The sequence below is a fragment of the Camelus ferus genome, chromosome 14 (genome assembly GCF_009834535.1).
Source record: "Camelus ferus isolate YT-003-E chromosome 14, BCGSAC_Cfer_1.0, whole genome shotgun sequence".
In the NCBI taxonomy this organism is placed as follows: Eukaryota; Metazoa; Chordata; class Mammalia; order Artiodactyla; family Camelidae; genus Camelus; species Camelus ferus.
In genome coordinates this window covers 27,724,417-27,745,567 of record NC_045709.1, presented here as the reverse complement: position 1 = coordinate 27,745,567, position 21,151 = coordinate 27,724,417, and the positions used below count along the sequence as shown (strand labels likewise).

At 43.0% G+C, this 21,151-nt stretch overlaps 1 protein-coding gene across 1 annotated transcript in view; it reads left to right on the top strand.

The window, feature by feature from the left end:
• The window catches only part of MYO16 (myosin XVI), a 437,171-nt gene that overhangs the window by 131,530 nt on the left and 284,490 nt on the right, over nucleotides 1–21,151 (top strand). Inside the window, exons 3-5 of the mRNA XM_032496671.1 lie at nucleotides 6,179–6,249; nucleotides 14,048–14,191; nucleotides 19,972–20,080. Coding sequence (XP_032352562.1) covers nucleotides 6,179–6,249; nucleotides 14,048–14,191; nucleotides 19,972–20,080 — 324 coding nt within the window. The remainder of the gene's footprint in view (nucleotides 1–6,178; nucleotides 6,250–14,047; nucleotides 14,192–19,971; nucleotides 20,081–21,151) is intronic.

The window sequence follows — 21,151 nt, the reverse complement described above, 5'->3', positions numbered from 1 at the left end:
TATTCTTGGTGTTTCATGTAAGTGAAATCACACACTACAGAGTTTAATTGTATCTGGCTTCCCTCACTTAGCATAGTGTTTTTTAGTTTTCATTTATGTTGTAGCACATACTCCTTTCCTTTTTAAGGACTAAAATAGTATTCCATTGTGTAGATATAACTCACTTTGTTTATCCATTGATCAGTCAGTTGCTGGACATTTGGGTTGTTTTCACCTGTTGACTATTATCAATAGCGCTCCTGTGCACATTTGTAAGCAAGCATTTATTTGAGTATCTGTTTTCAGTTCTTTGAGGCTTATCTCTAAGAGTGGGTTTGCCAGCTAATATAGCTGTTCATGTTTAACATTTTGAAGAATGCTTAAACGTTTCTCCACAGTCCCTGGACCATTTTTTCATCCCCACCTGCAATGTACGAGGGCTCCAATTTCCCAGGATTATAATCACTGAGGTGCCTTAACTTTAAAAACATATAGGTAGGTGGGCACATCCTTGACCAAGTGAATTTAAGAATTTGGTGGCAGAACCTGGGCATTTGTATCTTTTCAAATTCTGCCGACTGTTCTAATGCACAGTGAGGGTTGAGGACCATTGCCCCAGGCACAGGCTCTGTCCTGACCTGAGGCCCCTCATCCATAAAGACCTTGACCCTCTCCTCTTCCAAGGTTACATCAGAGAGTTTTGGCTAAACGTGTATGTACTGAGAATAAGCCACGTGTCCTGAGGATACTATGGCACACACAACAGTAGGAGCCACGTTTTCAATGGCAAGTTGGTGAGAAAGGAACTGCCGTGAAGCGCTCGCTTTTCTGCTTATTAGCTCCATTGCCCCCAGTGAGACATTGCGAGGTAACTTTCTGGGAATGTAAAATCCTAGCAGCTTTGTTTCCAAAATATCTTTAGGAGGACATTTGCACCAGAATCTCCTGGAGTGTTCCTTTAAAATGCCCAGTTTTAGATTCCATCCCCAAACTACTGAGTAAGGGTAACTGAAATTGGGACTAGGGTGTCATTCCAAAGTAGGGAGAAATAGTCCCTAGGGATGGAAGAGGTGGTTGCTGGGGAAGAAAAATCTTAGGTGTAACAAGGGTCTGCTGCCCTTCATGGGGACAGAGGGCAGAGCAGACATACGGAGTGTCTGTGGCGCTACAGTTTCATGGTGGGGCTTGTGCGGGGAGGAGGAGAATGAAAAGTAGGTGAGGAAGGCCTGAATCTGGAAAGGCTATTTAAAAAAAGCATCCTCACGTCATTCTCAGGTAGCCTAAAATTTCAGTTCTCTGTAGGACAGGAAATCTGTATATTAATTAGTGTTCTGAGCAAATAGGCCTTTCTGTGGTGTTGATAATGTCATTTCTATATTCCTGTGTTCTCTGTCCCTTCTTTGTTGACATACTGATGAGCTAGGGTAAACTTTGTAAGTCATTTCTTAGAGGATTATCAGTTGTTAATGGATGTTCTCACACCTACATTTTTAGAAGTCCTGACATTTTTTGGTTCTATTGTCATTGCAGGAAAAAAAAAAAATGACACTGGCCTCTTTTCTTGTTGCTATTCACTGTAACCTTTTATTTAGAAATCAAATTAAACCTCCAAATTGTACAAAGAACTCCCATATATCCTTCAACCAGGTTGGCTATTTGCTATCGTTTTACCATGTGATTTGTTCTTCTCTTCCTAGAAAATGCCTTTTGCAGGGCTTCTAACTAGAACAAAATGTAGAAGTCATGGTTATGTCTTGTTTATCTCTTCCTGTCCTCTGTTGATTTTAAGCGTAAAATTTTTGTGAATACAGACGCACTGTTATGAGAGGCAGGTGAGAGTAGTCATAGACTGCAGTGCGGTCAGATGTCCACCCCAGCTCCTATGACCCCAAAGCACTTACTGTCATCAAGTTGCTGTCAAGTGATGATCATCAATGTTCTGTATGTCATCAACACAGATAAATCACGGTCATGTCTAGAGACTTAAAATAATGATCGGGTGGACCCGTTGGGTTTGATTATGGCTGGTGATGCTGGGGAGTTTAGTGGAGACAGCTGCAGATTCCACTGAAGCTCCTGAGGAAAATGTTGTGCTGTACCTCCATCCATTTTTACCCCAATAGCTGAAGATTTAGAGAGTGAATGTTTCTTTTTAAATATCAAATCATGCCCCCCGCACAGACATTTCGATGGAGTTCTGTGGCAGCTTGATGATGAAGCCACAGATACACAATAAATGCTGAATCAATTCCAAGCAGTAAGTCTATAAAAGGAAGCATCATTATTCTATCTGGTCCCCAGATGGCTGTTCTTCCTGAGGCTGCTTCCTTGCAGATTTCATTGTAACAGAGCGACTCGGCGTCGTGGGCCATTTCACTTGACTGTCGGCTCCAACCGCGTCGTTACAAAGCTGCTTTCAACCCACAACTTTTTGGAGAAAGTATTTTAACCTAAATTTGGAGTTTCCCACAAAATCAGTAATTATGAGGGCATTAACACGATCTTGATGCCTGTTGTTGTTCCTGGGTTGAAGGGTCACCTTCAGCTCTCTGGTGACATGAGAGGTAAAGATGCTCCTCGTGGTTAAGAACACGATCCTTGGAGTCGCACCAACCACACTTAGTTCTAGCTCCACCACCCCACCGCGTGGCTTGGGGGCGTCTCATTATCTATGGGCCTCAGTTTCCTTACTAGTAAAACAGTGGCAATTGTAGTATTTGTATCATAGAATTGAGAGAATCAAATTAACTCTTGTGCTAAAGTCTTTGGAGCTGTATCAGACCCTACATACTTAGAAAAGTGCCCAGGGCGTGCTTACTATGCAAGTGATATTTTCTTCATTATCTCTTTCTATCTAGGTACCTTACAATGTCCAACTTTTAACCCTTAGCAGAGGCATTGCATTTAGCTCACTCTGCAATTTGTGTATGTGAAGAACATGTTGTTTGTTTATTTCATCAATAGTTGATTTTGTCTTCTTCTTGCTCTGCACCCATCGTATTCAGGGGCAAACCAGCCCATATCCAGTCTGTGGTTCTGATCTAGTTCTATCCGATAACGTGAACAGCCCTTCAGAAAACCATATTTCTCTCTAGGAAAGGAAAATGCCAAATTTCTCCCCTCTCTTCTCCTGAGGCTGATGTCTGGCCAGATGAAGGAAGAGCTGGGGCTTCTTTGTCTGTTTCATGTGGCAAGAAGGATGTTCATGGCCACGGAGCCACGGGCCCTCGTGTCAGTGAATCGCCCCCTCCCCTGAGCCTGAACCGCATTTGGGGTTTATACCACAAGGGCGAGCAAAAGAGCCCGTCTAGCCTTTGTCTGCCCTCACTTACTGTCTCAGTTGGCCCACGCACTGAAGACTGGGAAGTCCAGGAGGGAGGCACCAGCAGATTCGACTCCTGGTGGTGTCCAGCTTCCTGGTTTATAGGTGACCATCTTCTCCTTGTGTCCTCACCTGCCAGAGAGAGAGCTCTGGTCTTTTCATCCTCTTATAAGGGCACTAATCCCATCATGAGGGCATCACCCTCATTACCTCCTAATCACCTGCCAAATGGCCCCCTTCCTGATACCGTGATCACGTTGGGGAATAGGCGTCAACATATGAATACACAGACATGCAGCCCGTAGCACTTATCTAATGAATCTTCTCCTCCTCTGCTTAAAATCCTGTGATTCTCTTCATTGGCCACAGAATGATGTCCAACTCCTGCAGTGGGATGTAAAATATCCCCCACAACATGTTCCTCCAAGTCATACCCGCTTGGGAGGTATTCCCACTCCTAAGGGACTTTTCACACCCCCCTTGCTTGTCACCCTTCCATCATCTCCTACATTGTCCCCCTCACCCCCCTCTTCCTGCCTGATAAATTGTACCCTCATCCTTCCATGAATATTGCTAAATTTGCATTGCTTATGTCCTACATTTAAATTCAACATTTAATAATCAGAGAGTTTTGAGAAAATTTAGAATAAACCTTAAGATACATGTTCTGCGATATATTACTATGGGTTTTTATGACTTATAGTTATTCTAATAGAAATCATGTCATGATCCTCACGCAGCGCTGGGAGGCGTGCTTAGTGTGCTATATATTGTTTCACTTAGTTCTCATTATACTGTCGTGATATGAGTCCAACAGTAGTCTTTTATTTTACTGATAGAAAACTAAGGCATAGAGAGATTTATAATATTTACAAAATCACCGCCCATGTGCATAGTGGATTCTATATAAAAATATGACAGCATTTTATTAATGTTTTAACTAATATAATCTGCCTGATGCTATATTTGTAGTCATTATTAGTACAAGTTCTTTGCTGTGAGGAATACAAATTACCAGATAGATATTAGCTAGTTCAGGATGAATACTTTTATTTGCTAAAAAAAAATCTTAGGGTAACAGTGTGATTTTTCTTCTGAGAAAACCATTGGTAAATGTAGTTACTGAACTTTTCTGTTGTCATGAACAGACTTTTTAAAATTAAGGGTAAAAAGTATGTGGGGGAATAAGATGTGCATTCACTTACTACACATATGTATAGAGAGAGGCAGAGAAGGAGAGTGAGAAATAGAGTCTGCCTACGACCAGGCAGCAGGATGCTTATTAAAATCACACAGAAGACAAGAGAGGCAAAGGCCTCCTGACGGCTGACAAGGGAGCTGCCGGAGTCAGCAAACGGTGAGCCGCGTGGTACGAATTACAACAGATCCTATAAGGTCACCACTTTTGACAGGTTTTTTTTTTTTTTTTTTTTTGTAACAAACTACCCACATTTGGAGAATCTAGGCTATGAAAATAATTAAATTATGAGTTGAAGAAAGAGTATCATCAAGGGAAAGCCATCTGGTAAATGAGTAGATGTGGACATGCTTCTAGGTAGGGAGTTCATTCTGGGAGGGGGCCGGAGTGAAGGGGCTACAAGATCAAGGAACCGGGCCAAGTGCTGCTGTTGGTCAGAGAGGACAGCAGTGTATTCGGCGTCCCTGAGGAGGGAGACTCGGACCGAGGGTGCTTCGGTTTTAGGAAGGGCTGTCTGGAGGACACCGTGGGCTGGTTGTGGGTTGTCTCTGCTCTCACATTAGCCGGGCGTCGGAGGGGCTGACCTGCCTCACCTTCATACCCACTGGGCACATCACCCGGGACACGGCCTTCCCAGAGGGAGGAGTGTGCAGGAGCACCTCGGTCTGCTCTCCGTGATGTGCAGTTAGAGTTGGGGAAGATAGTGACAAAGTAGATGTTGGAACAGATAAAAGATTTGGAGTGACGCAGAAAAGAAGATACATTCAGGTAACATTCCAGATGACAGAGAGAGTTAGTGGAAAGACAGTGGCTCAGGGAGGTATTAGGCTCGAATCTGAGTCGTGTTGTGTAGTTCTGTGTTATAACGGAATAGAGTAACTTGAGTTGCTCGAGTTATTTTTTTTTTGTGGAAAAAGCATGAATGGCTTTTTATTAAAACTGTGATACTGCTTAACAGTGGAAACTGGGACAGTGTCCTGGGGAAGGGACAGGCGTCCCTGTAAGGCTGGCCTTGGGGTCCACTGCACGTAGCAGAGAGTGTGACACCGTCTCCCGGTGCCGGTAGTCTTCCATGTCCTAGCCAGTCACCTCTGCCATTCAAATGGAAACACGGGGCACTTTGCAACTGTGCGTTTATTTTGATAAGCGACATGCATTTTGATCTACTTGACATTACTAATTTAGATATAAATGGCTTTTTGAGAATGGTGGAAGCCAGGCCAAGGGGTAATTGCGCAAAGGGAAATTTAATGTGCCAAGTGTAAACTTTTATTGTTTTAAACCAATGGATCATAAGGAGTTTAAAAAATTAAAAATTCAGGGAACTGAAGGATACATGAGCTGAATGAAGTCATTTCTTGCTTTTTCTTTATTTGTTCTACAAAGGATGCATAGGCCAAGCACTTCGAACCAGTAAATTTTACAGCTGTGTTGCCCTTTCTGAATAGTTTGCATGGCTGTGATGGGTAATGATGCTGACAAACCGAGGAAGAAGTTTCAGTGTGAGGAGAAATGCTGTGGCCAATTGGAAAAACCACAAAATGAGGTCGGATGGAGATTAATATGTCCTCTTTGCTTCGATGCTGTTTGTGTTTTAGGTGCTAATGAAATGCAGCCCCGCTGGGTTCAGGGTGTGCAGGAGAGATGTGCTGTAACTCCGCTCTCTCTCATTTTTCCAGCGCTGCGACTCCTGAAGGAAGGGGCCGACCCCCACGCGCCCGTGTCCTCAGGAGGGTCCCTGCTCCATCTGGTAAGAACTGTGATGACCCGGCGAGCGTGGGTGGAAGGAGAACCAGTTATGGGCCCAGGACTCAGTAGCAAAATGCGCATCTAACGGATGACGATCAGCGCAATAATGTGCTTCAGATCAGCAGGACTGCATAATGATGCACTGATACTTGTTAATTACTCGCATTATAGTTTGTAAATAATCTTTAGCAAGTGGAGTCAGAGTCTCTGGCCTAAAGAAGATGCTTTTGAACGTGAGTGGTACTCAACAAATAAGCAAAACAATGTTGTATCAGCTCAGCTTTTACCCAGGTGGTTATTTCCTTCCTTATTGCACAATTGCCACAACTACCTGTAAAAACAGATTATAGGTCTGTGTGATTCTGTTCTGTTTACCAGACTGTCAGCTCCACGAGGGCTGCATCTGCGGTGCTTAGGGGAGTGCCCGGCCCTCAGCAGATTTATTGGGTAGGCACATTAACCCATGAACCTGATTAAATTAATTCACATCTGATGCTGTGACAGATGTTAGGAGCACAAAATGCAAAACACAGTCTTTATAGAGCTTCGTTTTCTGAGGGAGATAGAAAAATAAACCAGAGATTACAGCAGACTTGGAAGATGGATGAACTGGTGGGAGAGAGGGGGAAATGATGAGACCACGCGGCCACCTTCAGAGGTCAGCTCCAAAGCCTTTCCTCAGCCTCCTGACTAAGTGCTTGTCTATTCAAGGTCTCGTAACACGTGGCCCTTGCTTCTGCTGTCAATCTTGTTTTGATAAGGTGCCTTTTCTCTCTGCTAGACGGAATTGTCAAAAACTGGGGTGTCTTAGGTATTTTTCTATTCTTAGCATGTGATGCACCGCAGATACTCAGTGCATCACACGTGGATGAATGGATGAGCTTTAAGAACGTAAGGATCTCTTGGCCTGCTGAGGAGGCCCGGGTAACAGACTATGAATGTTCAGCACTGATAGCGTCAGAAGAAAGAAGAGATGGGAAGATGAAAGAGAAGCACTTCGTTACCTGTGGATCCGATGCAAACACCGCGCAGGTTTCCACTGTTAGGCCTGGGCTGGGAGGCAGCAGGGCGCTGGAGCTGGAGCACACGTAAGAAAGCCTCCCTTCGGCTGGAGGGACGTGGGCTCAGCACTGAGCCTCCTCTTCCTGGGGTTACCGAGTAAATAAAGACAAATGAAAAACTGCGGGTTGCCAGAGAGAGAAAATTACAGAGTTTCAAAATGCCGTCGGTACTGAAGAGGCAGCTTCGCCCTCTGAGATGTCAAGAGCCAGCGTCTCTGCCATCCGCCCCACCTCCTGGGCCACCTGCTTGATGCAGCCTGAGCTCTGTCAGCACCAGGGCTCTAATTACACATCCTTAGAGCTACGTCTCTGAGAAAAAGGCATCATGTGCTTGTGCGGGGCATCGAAAATAAGCTGTGGAGATTGTGAGGAGTTTCCAGAATTTTGTTTATTTAACTCAATTATTATTCACTGAGTACCTGGCTCCAAGTGTAGAATTCTGTAAGATTTCTATTAGAAATGCCACAGTAACTTCCAAGTTGTAGATAAAAAATTCCCCCTGTATTCAAAGTAGACCATTGAGAACAGGTTTTGATATTTTTTCATCATAGGCAATCTTTAGTTTTATTGTCTTTTTAATAAACTTGCAACAATAAGTCTGAATTTGCCTGTTTACCTACCCATCATTAAATAATTCATGAATCACACTTCTGGCAGGTGTCAGGTACTGTGACGGACAGACAGGAAATAATGACACCAAGTAAAAACACCTGCATTCCAGGGATTTAGTCTCACGAGGGCTGTATAGGCAGAAACTCCAATGTAACTCTGGAAGAAATGATGGTATTTATGGAACCAAAAACAAAATCGCAGCGGGCTTTGCTAAAATTCAAACTTTTAGGTTATAATCTTTAATGCATAAGCTACTGAGAAGCAGCTCCTGATTGTAAGGAAATCCTCTTGAATGCAGTATAAAATGCAAATTCTTTTTGTTCTGTGCTGTGACCACAGAAGACCACAGCGAAGCTTCAGTGAAATACATTAGAATGGGAAATACTCTTTCTTCTACCTGGCGAGTGACAGCTGTACCATGAAGACGGGCAGTTCAGCAGTGGAATTCCATGTAGCTGATGAAGACATAGAGCTGCCACAGATACATGCAAGCATGTCCGGGACATGCTGGTAAATATCAAAAGCAGATTAGAGGACAGGGGCACAGCATCACCCTCAGACAGACGGATGGAAACAGGGAGAATCTTCTTCAACTGCAGGGGGAATCTCGAAGGCTAGACAGGAAATTTATAACAGTGACTCAGCCTGGGCGGAGAGACAGGATCTCTTTTTGACTGTTTCCTTTTCCATATTGCTTGAACATTCGAAATAATGAGTATGTATGCTTCATATAATAAAATAAATTAACAGACAAATACTTAGGGCTATGTTTTGTTTTTTTTTAAATTAGAATCTAACATTCTGAATATTTTAATCAGTTTCCTACTCTTACCAGAAAGTCTGGAGTTCTGAATCGTGCTGTCCGTTGGGCTCTCCTCCGAGTTTCTCAAGTCTCGGGAGCTGTAAGCAGCAGAGATTATTAGCAATTTACTGCAGTAGCTGCAGCTCAACAGCCATTTATCTTTAAAAATCATGCAGAAAACTGTATACTTTGAAAAGTGGCAGCATATTAGGACTCTGGAGACAGTGTTTGAAGAGATGTCTTATTTTAGGAACTGTGTAGGTATGAAAGGAGAAAGAGAGTTGATATGTTGAAGTTGTCCACGCTTTGCCAGAGCATCTGGGCACAACCATGTAACTCCACCCTGCTTTGCTTTCCCAGAAAAGGAAGGGTAAATTGTACAGGGGGTCCGTTTTGCCAAGAAAATTAATGATAGCTGAAGACAGTGTGTCCTCCTCACGGGCTATTCCCGGAGAGTTTCTTTGCAGGGCGTCCATACAGGACAAAGCAACAGAAAGCAGAGAGGCAAACGAAGAGGCAAGATGGGAGGGAAAGGGCGATGTCATGGAGAGAGAGAGCTGGGCCGTTCTGAGAGATTGCAGGATGCTGTGAAGTCCTGGAATTGGGAAATCGACTTGCCACCTACTGTGAACAATAGCCCCTTTAAATTATTCCAAGGATGTGATTTAAGAGTCAGATTCCTGACTGGGCTTGGTGTTAAAATCCACCCTCTCTGGTTGGATCTTGAGTTGGAATGTCTGGCATCCGTAATTGGAACTTCAGAGTCCAGGATGTAGAGCATTAGATCAGTGTCCGGCTGAATCCCAGGTGAAAATCATACCCTTGCTCTGCAAAGCGTGGGTGCATTTTTATCATGACGACCCACGTGCACGACCTAGCGTATAAATAAAGTGATGGAAGAGCAAGATGTGGAGGCACTCGGAAACTGAAAGGAGTGAGTTTTCCATTTTTGAGTGAACAGACCACACAGAACTGTTTCATGCAGCATCAGTTATAAAAAAAGTTCCCAAGTGAAGTTCCTGGAATGTTTTGTTTTGCTTTGTCTCTGCAACAATGGAATTCAGTTTGTAAAGAATCCGAACCCGTTCTTACGGGGTGAAGGCAAATAGGCACAGACTTCTCAGAACTTGAGCTTCTCCAAGAAAGCTTTCCACCCGCCAGCGTTGAAACCCCTGGTAAGGATCTCTTGTAGGGGACCTGGAGTGTCCTGTCAAGAAGGGTGTCCCTCAGGGCAGCCTGGAACTCACCCACTCAGAAAGCCTTCCTTAAACAGGTCTAGTCATTTAGCTGACCCTCTAGACGTGCCAGATGGCATGAATCCCACAGATGTCTGTTTTCCTCCTTCCTCCGTGTTTCTCCTGCTGTTTCCCACTCAGGGCTGCTCTGCTAAGATGTCCCCATAGCTCGCCGGACTCCCGCATCTTAGATCTTTTCTGACCGGGCTGCCCCCTCGAATGTGGGGGAGCACGTCTAGTTCACGATACCAGCCCTCTGGCTTGGCGTATGCTGGGGTCGTGGTCGGTCCTCGGAGGAGACGTGCTTAATCAGTGGACCATCAATGCCTCGACTCCCAACCCCAGTCCTGTGTTCCCACACTTCACTGTCCGGTTCTCGCTGGGCAGTTAGCAGCCCTCTGCTGTGACCCTGTGGAATGCTCTGCACACCCTCAGCCCTGCTGAACTGTACTGCCTGTTTCTCAAGGGTGGTTATCACGTCCTTGTGTTTTCAAACACCTTGCCAAGCCCAGTGCCCAGTCTACAGGGCCGCCTGCTACAATCTTGGTGTGTCCCGGTGAAGCAAACCAGAGCACAGCTAACGGAGCAGAGTCCACAGCCACTTACGAGGAGACCAGTTCTGTGAGAAGCTTAACATTTCTAGATGCGCCTCAGCAGTACGTCTAAGTCTGTTCAGCAAAATGAGAGTCTGGTCCATCGGCTGGAAGCTATGGCTGTGCGGAATCCAGGTGGAAATAAGAAATACGATTCAACTTAGACTATGCTAGCTGGTTTGTCTATGGCAGGGTGGTCTGGAGTATATTTCCCCGAAAGAAGATACATAAAAAAGCAAAAATTATAAGAAGTATATTCAAGATGACATGATAATGAATATGGTCTGTCGATGTGATTCAGTGGGAGAGAAGGGGGAACGATTCTGCTCAGATCCAAGCACTGGGTGAAAAGTTTGGCCTGTGGGATTGACACTGAATTCAGTGGACCATGTGGAAGTTCCAGAGTGATGTCAAAAATGTTGGAAATTGCAACAGATTTAAACTCATTTTTACTGCTGATGTAAATCTCTGTCTCCCCGTCTCTCTGTCTGTCTGTCTGTCTCTCCTCTCTCTGTGTCTCTGTGTCTGTCTGTCTGTCTGTCTCTCTCTCCTCTCTCTCTGTCTCTGTGTCTCTCTCTCCCTCTCTCTTCCTCTGGTTGTAAAAATGTTTTTTTGAACCACTAAGAACCCATAAACACAGGAGAAGAAAACGGAAGACAGTTAATCCAAATTGATGGTGTAAATGGTATTGTTTCTCCTCCGCCCAGAGCCGCCAGGTTCAGAGGTACCTATTGTGTAATATTAGAACTGTGCCTGGCACGTGGAGCCCACTCAGCAATCGGTATCTGGGTCAAACTGGTGGTTGTCTCAGCTCCTTTTGCTAGACTCCTCTGCCCCAGCGGCTTTGTAATCAAAACAAGGAAGGGGAAAGAGAAGTTTGCACTGAAAATAGATCGTCATTGAGAAAACCAATGTTATAGTAGATCTGACCCTAGTTAAAAAAAGAAGCTGGCACAAGATAACTTTCACGTGTGAACCATGGGATTTGGTGTGCGCACTCCGTCTGTTTCGAATTTTTGATTTTCTGAGGATGGATTTCAGGGGCATTCAGGACATGCTGCTCCTTAGCCAGCAAGAACTAAAACACGTAAAATATGCCTTATGATAAGATGTAGGGAAAAGACAGCACATTTTAAGCTGAGAATTGTCTGCCATTTGGTTTCCATGGTTTTCAGAGTCTTTTCAGCTGGATCAATAATGCGTGTTGTATTGGGTTTGTACATTGAGAAATATCACCTGTGTTTAGAAACTTAAAAACGAGCGGAAGGACGCACTGCGAGAAACTGCGAAGTCCCGGGCTAGAGCTGGAAGCACTGGTCGTCACCTTCCAAGCCTAGTCAGTCCCACGAGCGCCTCACAGGGAGGGGCTGGCGGTCCAGGGCCGGCTCTGCAGGCACGAGGCTTGTGCGCAGAGGGGCCGGCCCATGCTTGCAGGCGCTTCAAGTTCTCCATAATTTTTGAATTAGGGGCCCCACGTTTCCTTTCTGCACTGGGTCCTGCAACTTCTTTAGCTAGTCCTGCCTGGCCCTTTGAGAGGGAGACGATGGTGGAGCTGGGAGACTTGGCCTCAGGCTCCAGGGGCGGGTAACTGATGGTGGCAGCGTTCTGTTGAGGGTGGTAGAGTGGGGCTCTGCCATTTCTCTGGTGCTATAAAGTGTCCCCAGAAATTGGTGACAGTGATGAAGAGCCTGTTTTGGGGGGAAGATTTGTTAGCATTTTCAAAGAAAATTCCTTCTCGGGAGGATTAGGTTTATTCTATCACAGTAACATTGTAAGAACGTCGTACCAGGAATGTTCAGCCATCATGATCTTTTCAAATAAGTGTGATTAGAAGGTATTTATTGCTGTCAAGTTATTATTCATAATCCTATGAAATGTGAATCTTAAAACTTAACATCGCTTGAGAGGGTGAGTATCACTTTCAATGCAGTGTCTAATTAAGTCTTCTTTGGTAAAAGACTGAAGAGCCAGACCTCAGGTATTTGTGAGCTGGGGACTCCGGGGGTGCTGGTTGGGGCTGTCCTGGCAGGCACAGAAGAGGGAGGTGGCATCGTGCCGATTACGCGGTGAGCTGCCAAAAAGGTAGAGAGTAGAGTAGGAATTACTTGCATGTGAAGTTCCTGAAGGAAATTGGGTCTAGGCCCCAAATTCTAAAATGGATTTACTGAGCCTTCATTCTCGGTCCTCACCTCATCAGTCTTTGTACCCAACCTGCAGTGACTGTGGCTGGGGACACAGCTCACACCGTCAGGCCCTGACGGTAGGGACCCTTTGGTTATTGTTACACGTGACATGGAACATCGGATACACAAATATTTTAGTTTAAAACTGGAACTAATCCTCCAACTTCATATGTTTGCCATTGCCCCAAGTGCTTCCCTGCCTCCCAGTACCAGCATCCCTCACCCCTTCCTCCGAATGAACTTGCACCGTGATTTGCATTGTCCTCATTGTATGTCCTCGGATGGGACTACCAGAGAAAGAAGAAAGATGTGAAGATTCTTCAGTGACCATGTTAGAACTGTGAACCACAATTCATGTATCTTTTTTTATGGAAGTATAGTTGATGTACAATATCAGATAAGCTACAAGTGTACAATACAGTCACAATTTTTAAAGGTTATGCTCCATTTATAATTATTATAAAACATTGACCATGTTCTCTGTGTTGTGCAGTATATCCTTGTAGCTTATTTTATACATAATACTCTGTAACTCTTAATCCCCTACCCTATATTGTCCCTTTCTCTTCCCTCTCCCCACTGGTAACCAAAGTTTGCTCTCTAGATCTGTGAGCCTGCATCTTTTTTTGTTATATTCACTAGTTTGTTGTATTTTGTAAGTTCCACATATAAGCGATATCATACAGTTTGTCTTTCTCTGACTTATTTCCCTTAGCCTAATACCCTCCAAATCCATCTACATTGCTGCAAATGGCAAAATTTCATTCTATACGATGGAATACTACTCAGCTATCTTTTTAGTTTTTTGGTGAAGTATCAGTTCAAATCTTATGCCTAATTTTTAAAATTGGATTGTCTTCTAATTACCAATTTTAAAGATACTTAAATAATAAAACCGTGTATTTATCCTTATAGTCTCCATTTTCAGTGCTGTCAATCTGATTGGTTATCAGTCAGTTTGAAGTTTTCCCACAACTCACTGATGCTCTGTTCATTTATTTAGTCATTTGTCTCTCTGTGTTGCATTTGGTATAATTTATATTACTGCCTTCAAGTCACTGATCTAGTCTTCTGTAATAGCTAGTGCATTTTTCTTTGTTGTTCGTGGACTCGATTTCCCTTTCAGTCTTCCATATGCTTCTTTCCTCATAGGTTCATTGGGGAACATAAATACATTCCTCCCCAGTTTAGGTCTGCCACCTCTCAACTTCCAAAGCTGGCACTGAGGTTTTCTACCTAGGGAAAGGAAATTTGGAATAAAGCTTATCATAGTTTATTATAACAGTATATTTTCTTTTATCTCTTTTCTTCAGTGTGCCCGGTACGATAACGTCTTCATTGCAGAGATCCTGATTGACAGGGGGGTCAACGTCAACCACCAGGATGAAGACTTCTGGACCCCCATGCACGTTGCCTGTGCCTGCGATAACCCAGATGTCGTCCTGCTGCTTGTCTTAGTAAGTAAGGCAGCTCAGTGCGTTACCATTTGAAGATCTGATGGCATATAAACGTCTATATATTCATCTAATAATATTTCACAATATGTAATACTTCAGTTGAGGAAAAAAATGTGTGTATACGTCATCAATTGTTTGCCTGAAATTACAAGAAATTTAGAGACTAAGGTTGTGGGTCACCTTTGATTCAGAAAACAGATTGCGTAGACGTCACTCCAGGCTCTGCTCCTCTCACCTTTTCCTTGGAAATTATACCCTTGATGCCTTGCAAGTCAGTCCTGACTAAAATGATTTGATAGTTGCTGTTTTTTTCTGTCAATTCATTCTTCTAATTTTAGCCCAACTAGACATATAATAACAAGAAGAAGAGGTTCATAGTACATCTTCCTTGTTTACATCTAGTAAAGAAATGTCTGTACCATTTGTTTACATGAAAGTGAAAACTTTAAGTATAAAACTCATTGAGTTGTGTGTTACCATTGTCTTCAGTGATAGCTTGGACCCTGACGTGGATTTTCATACATACTATAATTATTTTAGAATTGGGATTTTCTGATTAGTTTATCTCTAACGAAGATTTTAGAAATTATGCAGAGTCTTTAGAAAACATGCAGAATGCAAGAATAAGAATGAATGATTTGATGATTCCCTTTATTAATAAAAATTGTGTAATAATTCCTTAATGATTTTCTATCATCAATCTGGCTTTTCTCATAAGCCCTGAAGATTTTACACACAAGCAAACTGACACTCAAAGATATTAAGCAACTTGCCATAGGCCAAAAACAAACCGTAGATTTGAACTCAAGATCATTGTCCAAGGTCTATCCTTTCTCCCCTGGGTCGTGCTGCCTGTGTTAACAAATTACCACATATTTAATGGCGAATACAAGTTTATTCTCTTACATTCTGGAGCCTAGAAGTCTGAAATTAAGGTATTGGCAGAGCTGGACTCCCTTCCCCGAGTTCTAGGGAAGAATTCTTGCTTGGCTCTCCCTGGCTTCTAGGGACCTCTCGCCGTCCCTGGGGTTCCTCGGTCATAAATGCATCCCTCCAGTCTCTGCCTCCGTCATCACGTGACCTTCTTCCCTGTGTCTCTGTGTCCCAACCCCTCTCTTTTCTTTTACGAAGACAGCAGTTATTGGGTTTAGGGTCCACCTTAACGCAGTATGACCTCATCTGACCTTCTCTGCAAAGACCATATTTCCACACTAAGACCATTCACAGATATTAGGGGTTAGGAGTTGAATATGTCATTTTAGGGAGCACAGTTAATCCCACTAATTCTCCCTTCTTCCTCCCTTTTAAAATCATAATCAGAAGCATCTTATGGTGCAAGACTATAAATAGAAACTTTTGTAATCTTGTAAGAGGTTAAATTTGGTCTAGTTTTCTCTTATTTGCCCCTCAATCATTTGTGTCCTTTTTTGTTTTTATAGTAGAAATGTATGTCACTGAAAAAAACGTGTTTCTTCCAAATCCTGGAAAACGGCAGCTCTATTCAATTAATAAAGTAATATAAAAGAAATAAAGATGGTTTAGCTTGAAATAGAATCACTTGGAGGGCAAATACTCTACAGGAAAACACACAAAAAATGCTTAACTCATTTATAAGAATAAATTTTCATTTTATAGAAATTGAGCCTATAAGAAACTAAACTAACAATTCAGCAGAAAGGCTGAGGGATTTGCTTAATGTTAAAGAAAAATATAAAAGACATTTTACAAGGGAACTGAATGGTCTTTGAGTGATACTGTGAAATTATCAGCTGTGGAATATGGAGTGTATACTAAACTATTTAGGGATAAAGGGACATGGTGCCTGTGACTCAAAAATAGTAGAAAAGTACAATGACTGGTGAATTTGGGTAAAGGGTAGTGTCAGTTTCCCCGGGTGGCTGTAATAAAGTTCTACAAACGGGGTGGCTTCAAGCAACTTGTCGTCTCACAGTTTTGGGGGCCAGAAGTCCAAACTCAAGGTGTTGGCAGGGCTAAGTTCCCTCTAAAAGCTCTAGGAGAGGGTCCCTCTGTGTCTCTTCCCTCTCCTGGTGGTCCCCAGTACCCACTGGCTTGTGGCCGTCTTCCCTCTGTATCTGTCGTGTCCCCAGTGCCCCCCCTCTTGTAAGGACACCTGTTATTTACAGTACCCCAGAATGACTGTATCTTAGCTGTTCACATCGGCAATGGTCCTATTTCCCAAAAAGTTCATGTTCACAGGTACCAAGGGGTTAGGGTTTCAACATGTCTTTTGGGGGGTACAATTCAACCCATAACACTCATAACAAGAACACAAGAATTCTTTGTACCACTCTTGCAACTTTGAGTAAACTTGAAGTTATATCAGTATTAAAAGTTACCAAAAAGTATTCGAATATGAAAAGAAATTTGTTCACTAAAATGCTATTGGGTACTGTCATTGAAATTTCAGTATCAATGTGCCAGAGAATTACTGCTGAATGAAACAATCAACAAATGTTGACATTATATTGCTACATAAAGTAAACTAATAAAATGTTTATTGACAGGAAATGTGCATTTATTTGTTCATATGTCATCTGACAGGCAATAGGATTCCTACTTGAGGAGAGTGATTGATTTGAGTTCTGTTTCCAACACCTCAGGAAATGTTTTAAGACCAGTTGGAGATTGGGTGGCCTTCCAGTTTGAATAATGAGACAGGAAGGGTACTCAGGGCTCCCAGTGGGAATTTCCCAGTCCTCAGCTGCAGAAGCATTTGAGGCATTTGATTTTGCATATCTAACAGGGACTACTTTTATTTCCCTGATGAAACCAATCATGCAACGGTTGATTATCTTGAAGCCCAGCTGACGGACTTGCCTCAGACTCCTGCCTTGCGGGTCATCAGCGCCTCAGTTCCAAAGGGACCCGTTAACAACTGTCCATGCTCATTAGCTTCTGAGTTAGACTAAGAGTGATAGTCAGCCAGGAGTCTCATCTGCGGTGGTTTATATATATATATCTCCAATTTCAGAATTTTAATTCAAGAAATACAGCTTTTTCAGGGGGTTATTGAGGAGATTTGTTTTATCGCATGTGCATCAGCTCTTCTGGGGTGTCTACCAAGGCCAGACAGCCAAGTGTGTGCACAGAGCCACTGCAGGGGGGTCGTCTCACGCGTGTCCAGTGGCAAAGAAAGGAAAGAGCAAGGAAGGAAGGAAGAGAGAGAGAGAGAGAAGGGAGGGAGGGAAAATGAGAGGAAGGAAGGCAGGAAGGCAGGAAGGAAGAAAAAGCCTCACACATTGTCGTCCATCTAGAAAGAGTGGAAGCAGGACACTCAAGTGTGCATATGGTGGTTTTGCAATTTTATGTATACACTCTTAAAATTAAATATCAGAAAATGTAGTAAAAAGGAAGTATCACAAAAATGAGAATTCTGTGCTTCAATTTTTAATAATTCATTTAAGTTCATGTTTGGCTGCTCATTTTTCAATTCATTTCAGTAAATTGCATTTAGGACCTAATATGTGCGGGCACGGCTGGGAACATAAAGAGGAATAAGGCGTGATCTGTGATGAGGGCCATTCCTAACCCCGGGGAAGTCCGTGCACAGAGTCACTCCTGGTAATTCAGCAGCAGAGACCCGTGGGTGATGAATGGGTTGAAATTTCAAGGAGAGAACCCAGTTAAAATATTCATCACCATGTTTAAGTTCCATGTTTAAGCTGTTTCTTTGAAAGAGCCTTGTTACTTCGTTAAGAATAGAAGAGATTCTCTCCCAGTGGACTGCTTCTCTCAGCAGCACGTTGCTCTGTTTACTTTTGCTTTTATTGATAATATGTGACTCTTAATTATATTCACTGTGGTCGGGAACCCAGAGGTTTGGTATCTGTAAGATGCTATCTGAAACATGTATGCACTGGGAAAAAAGATGAACTTGATTATCGCCCACGTATTAGCACTGAACTCAGTAAGGGCACCCTGTGGTTCTATGTCTTAACTGATTCTCTAACTTGGATAGGTAATGCAAAACCTGCTTCTCCTCCTGCGTGGGGACTTAAGAAAAGGGATCGTTAGCAAGGTCTGCTTAAGACTATTGCCTCAAGTAACTTCTTTTCAGACTCTGAGTAACTGAACTGAAGTGAAATGCACTTAGAAGATAATTGGAAGTCTTTAGGACCTTAAAATTGCGCTTTCCTTGGATGAGTGAAAATCTGAAATGCATAACTTGCTCTGTTCAAATAAAGGATTATCTTTATATGGTTACAGACAATATAATGTGGTGCACTCTAGATGGTAAGATGAACAGCACAGCTGATGTGGAGGGCAAACAGTAAGATATGGGACATTTTACCACTTTGACCTGCTGTTTTATTTTCTTTTTACAGTATATTAGAGTAGTTCTTTGGAAAACCTGTGCAGACTTGCTAAGACATGGGAAAGTTGTGTATATACAAAAAGCAAAACCTCACCTTTAAATATATATAATTATTAGTGCGATATTCCTTTTTATGTAAAGTTATAAACTTGGGTATTATATAAACCATACTGACTATATACATATATATACATTGCAATACAGATTCCTATTCAGTAAGAAGAATAGGGTGAAGCTTGCATTTGTCTGGCCGAGGTTTAGTGATGTGTTATTGGAGGCATATGAAGATCTTGCCTAGTAAATTTCAGGGAGCTCATTGAAGAATGTGGAGCAGTGGTGACAATGGATGTGACCAATCTTTAAAGAGTAAAAGCACTTCGATCATTGTATTTAGGCTGGGATGGGCAAAGAGTGGAGCAGATGTGCTCGGAACTGCTTGAGAGAGAGCCTTTTGAAGCTAAAAGATGTGCAATTACCATATTTAATACACTCCATCCATTACTATCTGTGGATTATGGCTCTTGTTAGAAAACAGTTTCTGGAAAGAGAAAAACTAACTGGAAGCCACTAGTTCAAGTCTGTATCGAAACTATTACAGTGTGAGAATAGTTCTCACATGAGCTTCTGAGGAGAGCAAGGGACTTAAGGGTTTAACAAGATAGTTTGGGGAAGATCAGCCCAAGTTCATGCCGGAATTTTCCATTCAGACCTTGAAGGCACAGGGCACTCTGCTGTGTTAGAACAACCAGGCAGGTGTAGGGCCGCCAGCCAGGCGCAGGGGTCAGATATTTCGGTTTTAGCAAGAGAGGTGGGGAGAAGTTGGGGCTAACGTCTTGCAGGGGTCAGTGGAACATTTCTAGACTATCAGAGTGTCTCACAAAGTATCTATTTGTCTTAAAAAAGTAATTTCATGCCATCCACATATAGTGACAGTTTTACCTCTTCTCTTCAATTTGGGTGCCTTTGATTTCTTTTTCTTGCCTGATTGCTGTGGCCAAGACTTCCGGAACGATGTTGAATAGAAGTGGTGAGAGTGGGCGTTCTTGTCTTGTTCATGTCTTGCATATAAAAATAGACAAAAACAAACTTCTTCTGTATAGCACAGGGGACTATATTCAATATTGTGTAATAACTTTTAATGAAAAAGAATATGAAAGCAAATGGATGTATGCATATATGCATGACTGGGACATGACGCTGTACACCAGAATTTGACACATTGTAACTATACTTCAATAATAATAATAATAAAACAGAAAAAAAAGCTAAAAATCTGCCTAACTGAAAAAAAAAAAAGCCCGTTTCTTATGTGATTTTTGCCAGCTGTATCTAATGCAAACTTCTCTGGGTCTGTTTCCTGAAGAAGATTGAAATGAAAGTTTTGGTCTGCTCTCTGTGTTAACAGCGTATATGTAATGTTAAATGTGGTCTTTTTCACTTACAGGCTGGAGCCAATGTCCTTCTCCAGGACGTCAATGGAAATATCCCACTGGATTACGCCTCGGAAGGGACAGAATCCAGCTCCATCCTGTTGACCTACCTGGATGAAAATGGTAGGCTGGCGCTTTGAGAAATCGTAGAAAGACAGATGAAGAGATAAATAGTAGAATTATCAGTGTGTCTGTTTTTTTCGGTGTGCTTCCATGACTTCAGACGGACGTCCTTTCCCTAGCTTATGTGAAATGAGGTCTTATTTATGCAGCATTTCATCGCTGCTTTAGTCAGTGTGATTCTGCAAGCCAGCAGAAATCTAGAGACCAACAGTGAGGGAACATTTTAACAAGCATCCAAGGTCTGTAATTAGCAGGACCGGGTTTGTAATTATAATCTGTTCTCCACTGGGAGGCGAAGGGAAGTGAACCAGCACAGTTGAACTTTGGGTTAATGAGCACAAGGTCACAGTGATGTGTATATTCCCTTAGGCGCCTCGGGTCTCTTAGGGATCACTTGCAGGTAAGTGAGGGCTAAGTCAAGGGCAGTTCACACAGCATCCCAGCATCCGCTCTTGGGGACACTCAAACCTTGTCAGAAGAAGTCCCCATGATCATGGTGCCAGCCTGAAAGGATGAGACTGAGGCCCCAGATGTATTCAGTGACAAAGAATGTTTAATTGCACAGACCGAGTGTATAATTTCATGAGTAAGTCCAGCATCACTGAAGAGGGGAGGTATTTGAAACCCTGAGTCCCATACAGTGTTAAACTCAAGATGTATGCCCTGTCTTTTTTTTTTTTTCCGTCTGTGATTGAGATATAAATAACAACAAAGAAATTCCAGTGCCTTCAAGTATGGCCTTTGGCCACAGAAGAAGTTGAACGTCTGTAAGAGCCGCGCCTCTCACAGCCGCGCCTGTGACTCTGCCCTCCTGCCTCTGCACCAAGCCCGCACATCTGTGTCACTGTTCCGGGTGCTCTGCGCCTCCCCGAGAGTGCTTTAGCAAAGGTTCTTCTGAGGATGGCTTAAAATAATAATAATTAGTACTTAGCAGCCATGAGCTCCTTAAAAGGATTGTCTTATTAATTCTGAAAGCAAGGTGAGTGAAGCTAGTTATTGTCCGTGGAGAAGATGTGAGCTGAGCTGTGCTACCGAAGGTCACCGAGTCTCGGCGGGACCTCAGGCTGTGCG